Below are 13,349 nucleotides of genomic sequence, written 5' to 3'. Positions count from 1 at the left end.
GGCAATCAATGACCTGCCTATTTAAAAATTATATGATAAATTTAAGAGCATTTTTTTTTAATATAAAATAACTTATTCCTCAAAAAAAATGTTTTTACTTCAACTCCTAACCTACCAATATTCAAGTGAACAGTTCAACAGTTACACCAGATACAGGCTAATAGCAGAGGGAAAGGAAGAGTTCAGAAAATAAATTATAGTTGGAAGTAGGTGGAAGTACACAGGTAGAGCCAGCACAAAATAGCACATCAGTGATACAAGAGTTATGTTTGATTAAATAAAAATATCTATTGCAGATAAATGTTTAATTATGTTTAAAAAAAAAGAGTAAGCACATTACTATTCAACCAACAGGCTCTAAGGCAGCCTTTTGTGTTGAAGATGAATACATTTTAAGAACAAAGAGGAGCTATGGCAAGTAATCTGCCATTAATCTTTCTTTGTTATTCAATTTGCATCTAGAAACAGGAACCTATTGAACAGTGCAAAACAAAACTGGTTCAATCTCCAAGCTGGGACAGGATCAGCTCAGCTTTGATATTCTCCACGATAGATGGTTGGCCAGCACTCATTATTGAGGATTACAAATACATAATGGCCTATTAAACAGGGCACCAGCAGATGGATCTGCAAAGTATCTTTGTAACTACATTCCTGAGGGAACTTGTGAGGAAATAATAGATTTAACATGAGTGTTGAGTACAACTGTACCAGAATGTCCCTCTGGTTAAGGCAATATTCATTAACAGAATTCAGAAATGTCTGTGCAGGAAGTATTAGAGATCCTCCATATATTTGCCAAATGACTTTACTTGAGGAGAATGGACCTCACTTTCTGATTATGGTTCTGGTCTACCAATGTAACACAAATCTACATTCCGCAAACATTCATTTTCCTGATCCCAGGAGAACCATCAATACAGTCAAACCTAAAGCTAGTTCCTGATGAAACTACTTTCTCGATCTCACGGCTACAAAGTTTGCAATCATTGTTCACAATTTAATCTGATACATACTTGGCATTGTCAATTTGCAGTTTTAGCAATTCAACGTAGTACTGTCCATCTCCAAAATCTGAAGCATCAACACCATTAGGATTATCCCCGGCATCATAATTCATCTAAAAAGAGAAGTAAAGACAATAGGTGAATCTAGATCATATTGAAGAGGGCATTGAAGTTGTATAACTTGGATAACCATTGTCATGGGATGTGTACTGAGAAATTCCCAATCTCAATTGAACTACCGATGTCAATAAGTGTTTTCCTTCAAAGCAAAAGTCAAAACTCCTTTAGCAAACTACAGGGATACATCTAACTACTAATTCTCCCAGCTGGGGAAAGGAAGAAAATATTCTGGTTCCTTAATAATTTTGACAACAACTTGTTAAAATCTCGAAAAAGCATGGAAGAAGAAAAAGAAAGAAAGATGAAAACTACGTGGAGAAAATGATGCCGCTGGCCTGGAGCAGACAGGCTCAGGTGAGCCCAAACACTAACTACCATGCCGGCGCTATCTTGACCGATCTTCTAATCATTTACGTTGTCCTTAAATTACTACTATGGTTGGACGGTGAATGAGTACAGACATTTCACCTAGTCATCCAACTGGTACCTTTTCCGCCCATTTGAAACCTCTGACTATTAATTTGTCTTACAGGAGAAACAGAAGATAGTGAATCATAGAATCCCTACAGTGTGGAAACAGGCCCTTTGGCCCAACAAGTCCACACCGATCCTCAGAGCATCTCAACCAGACCCATCCCCCTATAACCCACCTAATCTACACATCCCTGGACACTACGGGCAATTTAGCATGGCCAATCCACCTAGCCTGCACACCTTTGGACTGTGGGAGGAAACCGGAGCACCCAGAGGAAACCCACGCAGACACGGGGAGAATGTGCAAACTGCACATGGACAGTCACCCGAGGGAGGAATCAAACAGAGTCCCTGGCGCTGTGAGGCAGCAGTGCTAACCACTGAGCCACCGTGAAGGAGGAGGCCTAAGCTCCTACTATACGGAATTTAGTTTTATTTACCTCCATTTTCTCTAAACGTCGCAGTTTGACCACCAGAGCTTGAATTTCATTGTTCTTTTGTGCAAGCATTGATTGCAGGCGTTCAAGTTGTCCAGGATCAGACTGCAAACCCTTTATTTGTAACATTGTGGCTATCTGCACCTAGTAATAAAAATACAAAATTATATTAGAGCCAGGTAGACATTAAGCCTTTCAGGATTTATTGCAATTGTTGCCTTAAGACTTTTATTCAAAAACTAATCCAAGATTGAAAGCAAAGCATATGCTATTGGAGACCTGTGAAGCTTTAAGCCTTTCACCCTTGCAGGAGACAGAAAAAATGGTGTGAAGCTAGTATTTCTAGGAACAAATTAAAGCACCCCAAAATACTGTTGCTAACTATTTATTTATTGAGCAAGCTATCCTAGCCCTCAAGAAGATGTAGTACCACCAACAACCTCTTCCTCTCTAGTGATGCTGTTGTTCAGAAGAGCTAGGGCAGGCCTGCTATGGTCCAGTTAAATGCTTGAGATGCAATTAATTTGATAGGCCTTCCCTAAAAGACGCGATGTAGCAGTCCAAAGTATCTTAGTTCTGTACTTAGTAAGGATAGAAAGCATTTTTCCAAAATGTTGTACTTTATCTGACAGACTCATGAACACGTGAATGTTATCTTCATAAAAGTAATATTTGCTAACATGGACCAGAATGACTTGCAGAAACATAAATTGCAACACATCAGCTTATATCCATAATTCAGGGAGCATTTCATTAAACTCAGCTGATATATAATACAGATATTAAAAATAATCAATGTACATAATATAAATTATAACATACATATATAGTTATACATAACAGATACAGGGAACCATAAGGCTCCAGAAGTGCCTTATGGAAGCAGCACCTTCATTCGGTGAAGTTGTTGACGGGAGAATGCATGCTGTTTCTGCAGCGACTGGTACTGGACTCGCAATCCGATAAGCTGTCGCTCCATCATTGCCCTACGATCTTCCACCTAAAACAGAAAGAAAACTATTGCTTAGTTGAGAATCTTTTCAGAACATTCTGTATTTCAATTGTCTGGGTAATACATAGTTCAACCTGCTCTCCCAACTAATTTAACATCATTCAAGTACACACAATTTATTTCTACGTAATTCAAAACATTTTCAATTGTGTTCTGAGATGAGCAGAACTGCTCAAAGCCTGGAAGGAGGTTGTCTAACGAGCTTCCAGGCAAGGGAACGATATACTGCAAACGAATGTATGCATAGATTAATAGAAATTCAACATAACGTTTACTGCAGAATGTAATGATTTTTAAGCTGGGTCTATACTATCTGGTTCATATGGAGGAAACATTTACAAATAGTTAAAAAGCTGTTCACAATCACAATATACAAAATACACTACCTCAGAAAACAGTGAGTTTCCTTTACTGTTGGGGTCACGAGCTTCCTGTAATGCCTGATCCAATTGGATCTGGAGATCCTGGTTAGCCACTCGTGCTTTCTGCATTTAAGAAATTTAAAATCAACTACAAAAATTCTGAATTGCCCAGGAATCAATGATAATCTTTATACGCCCAATACTTCTACTAATTTAGCTACATTAATCAAGATTATCAAGAGGATTAATTCCACACAGCTTAGCCAAGTCATGCCTCTTTCAATGATTGAAAATAATCTTACAAAAGGTACAAAAAGCTTAAACAGGGATCTTTAATTTATGAAGAATAAAAGAAAACATTAAACAAGAAGGTTGTGACAAGCCTCGGATTACTGATATCATTGTTGTTGTTAGTCTCTTTGTAGAAAAAAGATGAACATGTTCTTGTCCACTGAAAACAAACTGTTATTAGCTACTCCAGTATTATGTATGTTAAATTTAGTTGCTAGATTTAAAGGTAAATTAAAAACACTTGTATGCTATAAAAAAGAATACCAACAAGCACCCGTTCACATGTAATCGAAGATAATTTATGGTTCAAAGGTTCAACACATTCAAAACCCTCCTTCCACATTACAAAGGAAATCAAAGGGGCCTTGAGCGAAAACACAGATTTCACAGCATTTCAACTATGAAAAGTGCGTATAATATTTTTGCTATAGATTGAGTTCTTTAAGATTTTTCAATGTAACGCATCTTTGATATAGAAGGAACAAAAACAATTTAGAATTGATACAGAGATCAAGAAAGGATGGTGCTATGCAAAGTCTTCTACAAGGACAAATGCAATTATACTATTTGCACCTACCCATACTAAAACTGTCTAATTGGCAAATGATCAGAAACAAAGATCAAATTCCACGCCACACCACAAAGTAGGGTAGAATTCAGTGAGACAGACTATAACTGCAGTTGCCAGGTCAGATCTGGTAAATATATTACGGTGAGCAGCTATCAGATTCAAATAGTATATAATAAACCAATGGGATTGCACACAAGATCGCACTGCAACTTGAAACTAGATTGAGATATCCTCTTACATTCCATGCTTCATTATGAGCATCTCTTCTGTATATATACTTTAAATTATGATTCATTTGCTGATAAAATGAAACACTTTTGGCTTAGAACACCTGTCTGAGACATATTCAGTGCCTTCAATGTGAACCTGAATTAGTGAACCTATGAAAAAGACCCCAGGTCAGACTGCTTAACTTTTGCATTAATTAGACATTAGCAATTTAGTTGGGTTACACACAGTGTTAACAGTGTGTCAGAGATTGGATTACAGCCAGTTTTGGAATCAGTCCAATCTCAATGTCTTTCAGTCTAGAAGTATAATCAGTTTTGGAAACGCAAATAAATGTGGCCACCTCCAACGCATTGCAATATGATACTGTCTCTTTCTCTTGTTCCTCCTTCTCCTCTTGAAGTCGTTCGACCTGGCGTTGAAGCTTATTATTAGCTAGTTCCAACTGTTCCTGATGGTACATCATTTCATTAATGTCTTCTTGCAGTTTCCCCTGAATGAGAGATAATGCATCGTCAGAAGTCAGAATTTTACAACAGTAATTTAAACTGTGATTTAGAGCCAAAAAATATATTGCAGAACACTGTTTAACAATGGTACAATGCAGGTTGCATCAAGAACAGTATTAACTTTGTTTTTATTAATGGATGTTAAACACATATCATGCGCTTCTCATAGGGTGGGTTAGAGAGCAGCCAGTTGCACAATTAAGAGATTTGGAAGGTCAAATTCAAACTTTAACATGGAGATTAAAAAAGCTATAACACATTAAACCTTTTAGAGGGAAAATAAATCTTCCAAACAACATGGTTTCAATTTAATACAATAATGATGGAAACTACTTGATATGCTCATTCGCAGTTTAAAATATTGTAATGCTAAACAATAATCTCCTCTGTTTTGTTGGACTTTTTCTACCCTCCTCTTTGGACTTCACCCAGAAAGTAGTCAACATCTGTTGTGGTAAGTTTCCAGAACATCATTAGAGTAGGCCTTCAACCTATGCAAGAGATTTGAGTGATGCAGACCATTTCCCACAACTGAGCCCCATCACATCCCACCTGATATTCACAGATGGACACTTTCTGCATACAACAAATGCCAATCTGGCTTTGTAAATGTCCTAATCAGGATCACTAAAGTTAAATGCAGTCTCCCCATCACTATCTGATTGAGACAGCTAACTTATCAGATAGGGATTAAAGCTGGGACATTTCTGGACTGAACTGTCAAATAGATTTATCTCTGTTTCCTTGAATATTATGCAAAACTGTGCATTTTTAGTAGGTAAGTTGATGACTGTAAATTAATACATCAGTTTAAAAGTGTTGTAAAATTTAAAGATTTCAAAGAGTCTTCCCCATTATTGCTCTAATTCGAATTAAGTATTAACACTACCAAATACATGGCAAGAATACATTTGTGAATAGAAGGAGTAAAGGGATTGGAGCTAGTACATCAACTTTTCATAACTTATGACTTTGATGAAGGGGTGCAAGGTACGATTTCCAAATTTGCTGATGACGCAAAGTTAAGTTTTGAGTGGACACAAGGTTAAGCGAGTAGGCATGGTTGTAGTAAATGAAATACAACATGGGAGACAGAAGTTGTCCATTTCAGCAGAAAGAATAACAGGTAGCATATTATCCAAATGGAGAGAGATTTCAGGACTCTATGATGAAGAAAGAGCTGGGTATTCATGTATATAAACTGAAGATCATTATGCAGGTACAGTAAGTAATTAAGAAACCAAATAGGGAACTGAATACAAAATAAGGAGGTAATACGTCAGTTATACAGGGCACTGTTAAGATCATCTCTGGAGTACTGTGCATAAACTTAAGGAAGGATGTAATGAGTTGGAAGCTAATCAGAGGAGGTTTACTAGACTAATGCCTGGATATTTTTGCAGGGGAGGGGGTTGTCTTATGAAGAAAAGGTTGGACAGGCAGGCTTGTATCTGGCATTTAGAAAGCAAGAGCTGCCTTTTTTGAAATGAATAAGATCCTGAGGGTCTTGATAAAATAATTGTGAAAGTTTCCTCTTATGGGAAAATTTAAAGCTAGAGATCCCTAATTTTTAATTAGTGGACACCTATTTAAACAGAGAGGAGTTTTTTTCACCCCCTGCTGAAGCTTCAACATTTTTGGAACTCTCTTTCTGAAATGGGTGCGAATTTGAGATTTTAGTCAGTCTAAGCATTATATTACTGAATGGCCTACTTTTACTCTTTCCTTGTAAATACATGTGTAGAAAGTTTTTCTGCAGCTGTAGACATGGATGGTCTACAACTGTGTACATTTTAGATCATCATGCACCATTTGTACTGACAGAAATGGATACAATTTCTGCCAGTCAGGCACATTAGACGTGGCAAGAGTGAGAACAGGAATGATTTGCTGTTCAATCTATGGTGAAGTGCTTTGGGTAGCCATGACAATTAGGAAAACCACCATAAAATGTTTACATGTGAACTAGACAAGTGACAATAAAATAAGTAATTAAATGAAAGAAAGTGCCAATTCTATACCTTTGCAGTTTCAAGTTCAATGTTCTCCATTTGAAGGCTCATCACCTCAGATGACATTGTTTCCTGTGCACGCTCAGATAAGTTCCTCAATTCTTCACTCTTCGCATTAAGTAATTCACTCTGTCGATCCAGTTTATGTCTCAACTGCTTCTCACAGAGCTGTGCCTCGTCCAGCTCAGATTTTAGCTTTTCCAACTAGTAATAAACCAAGATACATAGATGAGAAAGCGGTTAAAAAAAGTGTTATGCACACTATTCAAGGATCATTCTGGTAATTTAAATTATGAAATGGAAGGTAACTAGTTGACCACAATTTACCATCATGGGAAATGGAACAGTGCAATTTCATTTAAAAATCAAAGTATCCTAGTCGCTCGAAGTATTTCATTATAAAATACCCCACTTTCTCCCCCACCAAGGGAGCCGGAATCATGATTATTTTGTATAACTCTCTCAGACATCTCTTCTTCCTAGCAGCCACTCTGTCATAATTGGAAGAATCTCAAATGATATTAACCTCCTAAAGACTCATAACTGAGATTGCTCTTAATCTGTTGCACTACTGCCCTATCAAAGGCCCTCCTTTCCAACCATAGTCTTAAAACAAAACTAGTGGACCAGCCTCTTCCTTGATCCACCTGTGAAATTTGAATTGGGCAGGGTGTAAATTAAGTAGCCTATTACCCTTGGAGCAAGTTATATGCACCTTCCAATATTTAACTGACCTTGAAAAACTTCTTTATCTCTCAGTCACATAGACCCATGTGTATTTCACATATAAATATTTTTGAAATAAAAGACCTCTGATTTCAAGAATTAAGGACTGAAATGTTAGAAAGATCTCAAGATTCCCAAAACTGGACTTAATTTTAGTAACATCTTAGATGCTCTTTATTTAAGAAATTGAAACTTGCCTTTTCAATATTACGTAGCCAACTACTTTTGCAGCAGACCCAGTTGTGAAACCAAGAGGTAAGCAAGGTTTTCAGAGTCACTCAAGTATTAGACTGTGTTCCATGCTTTTGTTTTAACAAGTCCTAAAAGATGTCTGAAAAGTCATGTCAAAAGAATAATCCAGCTACTATAAAAGCAAAATACTGTAGATGCTGTAAATCAGAACAAAAACATGGCGAAAAAACTCAATCAGATCAGGCAGTTATCTATGGAGTGTATTAAAATTTCAGGTTGACAATTCTTCATTGGAGTCAACTTTTTCATCGTTTGTTAGAATTATGGCATACCTTGCTCTTCAGTTCATTAATTTCACGAGTATGAACTCTCTCTAGCTGTTCCAGTTGTTGGTTCAACTGAGTTTTATGTTGCTGTTTGATGCTCTCAATATCTGAACTCATACTGTCCAACATACGATTCTTGAGTTCCACTTCTCTTTGTAGTGAATATTTTTCCTGTTCCAAGTGCTATTTAAATATCAAAAGAAAATTAAAAATGAGAAAGTATATGGTTTTATTATTCCATAAAAACAAGTTGATGTTTTGACAATAGATCAATGCAATGTTCCAGAGGTATACATGCTAACAACTTTCATTAATTTCCCCCTCTTAAGAATAATTTATCAAAATTCAGTTAGAAGAACATTTTAAAGTGGTCTCACATTATACAATTCAAAGGTGGGTAAGCGAAGGAGGCAGGGAAAATAGGTGACAAAAACAATAAGATGTTCTTCTTTTCCAGTTATTTGTTCAAGTAGCATTGGTCCAAATCAGGTTGTGGATATGCAACCAGGAGAAAATGCTTTCCTGATAGAAGTAAGCCTGAAGTTACACAATACTATTGCTGCATTTCAAGAATCACATCCCCATTCAATTAGTGGTTTATTGTGTAAAGCAATTTCTATACATTTACCTCTCGGACAGTAGCAAATTCATTCGTTATTTCTGTCAATTTGTTGTCCAGTTCAGCTTCATTTTTCAGCAGCTCTAGCCCGTATTGAGCTGCCTTCATCCTCTCACTTTCCGATTCCTGCAGCTGCTGCCGAAGCTGCTGGATTACCTCTTCCAACTCTGAAACAGTCGTCATTTTGGGATGCTGAAAAGTAACAACAAGGTGAGCTGGCCTTTCATTGTTGTTACTGAAGTTTGAATGGATAGGAGGTTAGTGGGGAGAAGAATTTTTGGATAATATTAAACTGCAACCTACAACATAAATGCATACAAGAATTTAGAATAACCACAATAAAGTTTTCACTTTCTAAAAAAATTTTAAAACTATTTAGATAGTGATGCAAGATATCCTATTTGAGTAGAAATGTATGTAGGAATAAAATTTAGTCCAGTACCATGTGATTAAAGCTTTTCGATTGGCAAGGGAAACAACCATGACATGAGGAAAATGTTTTTATGAAGAAAGTGGTCAATATCTAGAATCTACCCAAATCTGTGATGGAGGCAGAATCAATGATGGCTTTCAAAAAGAAAATGGTCAGTTATCTAAAAGAACAAATTTCAACCCTACAGAACAAATGCAGGTGTGGGGCAAGGTGAGTTGCTCTTGCAGAAAGCTAGTACTGACAAACAAAATGGCATTTTTTTTGCTACAACCATTCTATGATTTCTTTGAAGTTATCTATAACTTTTAGCCTTGTTCTGTAGTTTTAAATACTGAAATGATTACAAATGGCAAATTCCCAGGACGCTGCAAGCTTAAATCTGTCAAAGTACAATTTAGCTGACGCCACTGCTTATTTGCTGAATCTTTCGGACCAGCAAAACATGTGTCCCTTGACCTATTTGCACAGCAGTATAGGGAAGGTGATAGCCAAGCATTAAGATAAGAGTTGTACAATGGAGGCAGGATGAAAACAAATGTGTGTCAATAAGCTGAAACCACATAATTTTCAAACTTTGTTCTAGGGTGTACGTCTAAGTTGGCTATTTCAAGCATCAAATATTTCACTTTAAACATTTTTTGGTTTGTGACTAGTGCTGCCATTCTAGCGTTTTGTGTCATACTTTGTTACTTTTCTCCAAGCAAGTTAAGGTATTAAAGTAGGTACAGAACACAAATCTCTTGGTCCAAGTCCTTGATTTAATTTCTTATTTCAAATTTGAGCAATATATGACGTACAAATAGATTTAAAGCAATCTGAGCAATGTGGTTTTTTTGCCTGTTTGCACTGAATTTCAGCAACATATCCAATCATTTGTTCACAGGGTATTCATGACTAAACAAAATTTCAACACAAACACTGCTATTTTGAAAACAAGGCAAAGGTTGGTTTAAATTTTAAAAAATTGGAGATTTGTTCTATTCCTTACATCAGATTATGATTTGCAACAGCTCTCATTCATTTATATATAACAAAACACTCATGTTGTGTGAATTTAATATCCACCACACCCCACAATGGAATTGGGCTGGGAGGCCCCCGTAATGGGGTATGAGCTTGCCTCCACCAAGGTATTTTCCATGATGCGAAAATGCTTAAGTTACCTTCTGTAACATAAATAAGATTTGGTGTGGATTAAATGGTGCTGAAAACCCCCGATGTTTATTACAATGAACTTATGCACAAACATTACATTTCTCAAGCACTTACATATCTGAGCTAATAAAGAATAACGTTACAACAGAGGAGCATGTTTCCAAGAGGATGCCGTGCTTCAAGTGATCCAGGGAAAGATGAATGGAGACCTTTAAGCATTCAGATTACATTCTATAATGAGCGATATACATCATGAGAATCTCTCAAAGGCGTACTGACACGCCGAGAGATGTGGCACCATAGAAACTGTGCTGGGAAATTCCACATGCAGTAGCTGGAAACTTGAGTGGCAGCCAGACTGCATGAAAGGAAGTTAATCCTGACAGCTGTTACTAGATCTCTAACCAATGGATGGGCCAACTGCCATGACTATTAAATAGTAGGCATGCAGAGAAGTAACAATACCATTGTTCATTCTCAGTGGAGAGAGATGTAACCTGGTTATTGTTACTTTTCAAGCCAGAATGTGAATGATTAAATAGAAAGCAGAATTTTGGAGAATCTCAGCAGGTCTGGCAGCATCTGTGGAGAGAAAGCAAAGTTAACATTTAGAGTTTGGTAAAACGCGAGTTCTGGACAAGAGTCATATCAAACTCAAGATGTTGCTGCCAGACTTACTAAGTTTCTCTTCCATTCTCTGTTTGTTTCAGATTTCCAGCATTTGCAGTATTTCGCTTCTATAATTTTAGTGGCATAGTTAATTTGAAATTTCTTGTACACCAGTAGCTTTGTTTCCTCCAAGTTATGCAGGCAGTTATCCAAAAGGTAAATGAGCCTCAAGACACCAAACAGTAATTAGTTGTAAAGCTACTTCTGCACTATGCCTGTGTTGCCTGTCTACATAGAAAGGAAAGTATACTAGAAGATGAAAGAGAGTAAGCATTTGAAGAGTTAAACTTTGGCAGACACACAAATAGGGGTGCACTACAAGACCACAATTGAAAAGAAAATTCCTATTCAATATGGTCCCGCAGTCTTTTGCTCAGCCTGTTTCAAAGTGCTTAGCTGTTCAAGAATGTTCTTGACACTGTCAATGCCTGACTCAGTTGAAATGTACAAAGGATCGACGTGCACAGACTACAACTAACTACCCCACAAGCGGAAAAATAATTATATCTGAAATTCCATCTCTGCTGCACAAACTATCCAAACTCAAGCTACATTAATTGGAATGACAGAACATTTTCAGCAACATAAGTAATGCCCATAGCCCACCTAAATTGTCTGGTTTCCAGATTGCTGCAGTTCAAATTCTATACAATGAGAATGATAATACTGAACCTCAGACTTCTGAGACTCCTGTATGATGTGGGTACAAATGCTTTCTCATTGCTACTATTTCTAAACACAATTATATCTACATGCAGATTTACATATTACCCAATCTCAAACTGTTTCACTTTCCTTACTCTATATTTTTAATACATAGCATCACCATGAATTTCAAGCAAACATTAATTTCTTGGATCACTGGAGACAGCCTCACTGAATGCATTTAAACATCATTACTGTACTATGCTATTACACACAGTGCTTCTTGTGTGTGCAGTTTAAAAAAAAAGTGCTCTTGCATTTGTATTTACATAAAATACAGGACCTAGGACATGCTGTTGTCACAGCAACCATTTGCACAACCTTCAGGCTGCCTACTTTCTGAAGAAATTGCTGTTCCAACGAATTATCTTCAGAGAGTGAATTTTACAGTCTCACCATTTCCAGTTTTTCTAAAATTATAATTCTTGATGATATTTAAAAACAAAATGCAATAAGAATTAATGCACAATGCAGCTGACAACAAATTCTCAACATGGGGAAACACATTATACTTTCTTAAATTGGCAGATTAACAACTTCACGTTAGTTTCTGCATTTTAATTCTGAGCCCAGCAATATATGGAATCTATTCTCCTTGAAAATCTCCATCGTTAATAACTTCCTGTAATCATTCAAAAATTACACCTGTGTATTAAACACAGCTCAACAGAAATTTAAGACAACATTAGAGACTCCTAACTTGATGTTTATTCACTAACATATTTCCATGTGAAGAATGAGTGGCAGCTCCGTAACAATTTGCTGATGGAAAACTTCAACCATTACTTAAATGGCTACGAGGAGAAAAATAATTATTTTTGTAACTAAAGATTTGAGATTAGCAATCATCTACTCTGAAATAAAAATTCGAGCCACGTGGAAAAATTAAATATCTCACACACAACCTCTCTCCAAGCAGATACATTATCTAAGCTTGATGATTATCTTGCAGGAAGAGAAAATGAATTTTAATAACTCACTGCAAATGTTTGTTTGTGAAGGACTACATCCTTATTGGAGACTTAAACTGAACAGCTGTCGCATTAAAGGATTTTGCACAACTTTACATCCTAAGTGATCAGCCAAAATGGAAAACAAATGCACTCGTGCTGTGCTCTTACCAGAGTCTCTGACCTAAACATCAAGACACAAGTCCTCCAGAGTGAAGGGAGGGCTAAATTTAGATTGCATGGGAGTACAGGCATAACAGGAGGCCATTTAAGCCCAACTCATTCTAATAAACTTCTTAACTGAACTCCCTCCAGGACAATGAGAGACAAGGTGCAGGGCTGGATGAACACAGCAGGCCAAGCAGCATCATAGGAGCAGAAAGGCCTCCTCCCTCCAGGATAATGTTTACTTCTTAGGGTCTGGTTCCCAGAACTGCTCACAGGCAGTCTAACCAGATACTTAGAGATAGTAGGAACTGCAGATGCTGGAGAATCTGAGATAATAAGGTGTAGAGCTGGATGAACACAGCAGGCCAAGCAGCATCAGAGGA

The 13,349-nt window shown here is 37.0% G+C and overlaps 1 protein-coding gene across 3 annotated transcripts in view; it reads right to left on the bottom strand.

Moving 5' to 3' along the window:
* The window catches only part of spdl1 (spindle apparatus coiled-coil protein 1), a 37,190-nt gene that overhangs the window by 13,154 nt on the left and 10,687 nt on the right, over positions 1–13,349 (bottom strand). For all 3 annotated transcript variants that reach the window (XM_048606766.1, XM_020528268.2, XM_048606767.1), the window contains exons 2-9: positions 8,896–9,078; positions 8,274–8,450; positions 7,033–7,227; positions 4,846–4,995; positions 3,437–3,535; positions 2,928–3,038; positions 2,042–2,182; positions 1,017–1,120 (exon numbers count right to left, since the gene is read on the bottom strand). In XM_048606766.1, the coding sequence (XP_048462723.1) occupies positions 1,017–1,120; positions 2,042–2,182; positions 2,928–3,038; positions 3,437–3,535; positions 4,846–4,995; positions 7,033–7,227; positions 8,274–8,450; positions 8,896–9,078 (1,160 nt within the window). The remainder of the gene's footprint in view (positions 1–1,016; positions 1,121–2,041; positions 2,183–2,927; positions 3,039–3,436; positions 3,536–4,845; positions 4,996–7,032; positions 7,228–8,273; positions 8,451–8,895; positions 9,079–13,349) is intronic.

This window comes from Rhincodon typus, chromosome 16, assembly GCF_021869965.1.
Source record: "Rhincodon typus isolate 14 chromosome 16, sRhiTyp1.1, whole genome shotgun sequence".
In the NCBI taxonomy this organism is placed as follows: domain Eukaryota; kingdom Metazoa; phylum Chordata; class Chondrichthyes; order Orectolobiformes; family Rhincodontidae; genus Rhincodon; species Rhincodon typus.
The sequence above is the reverse complement of the archived record's forward strand: the minus strand, read 5'-3'. Positions and strand labels throughout refer to the sequence as shown.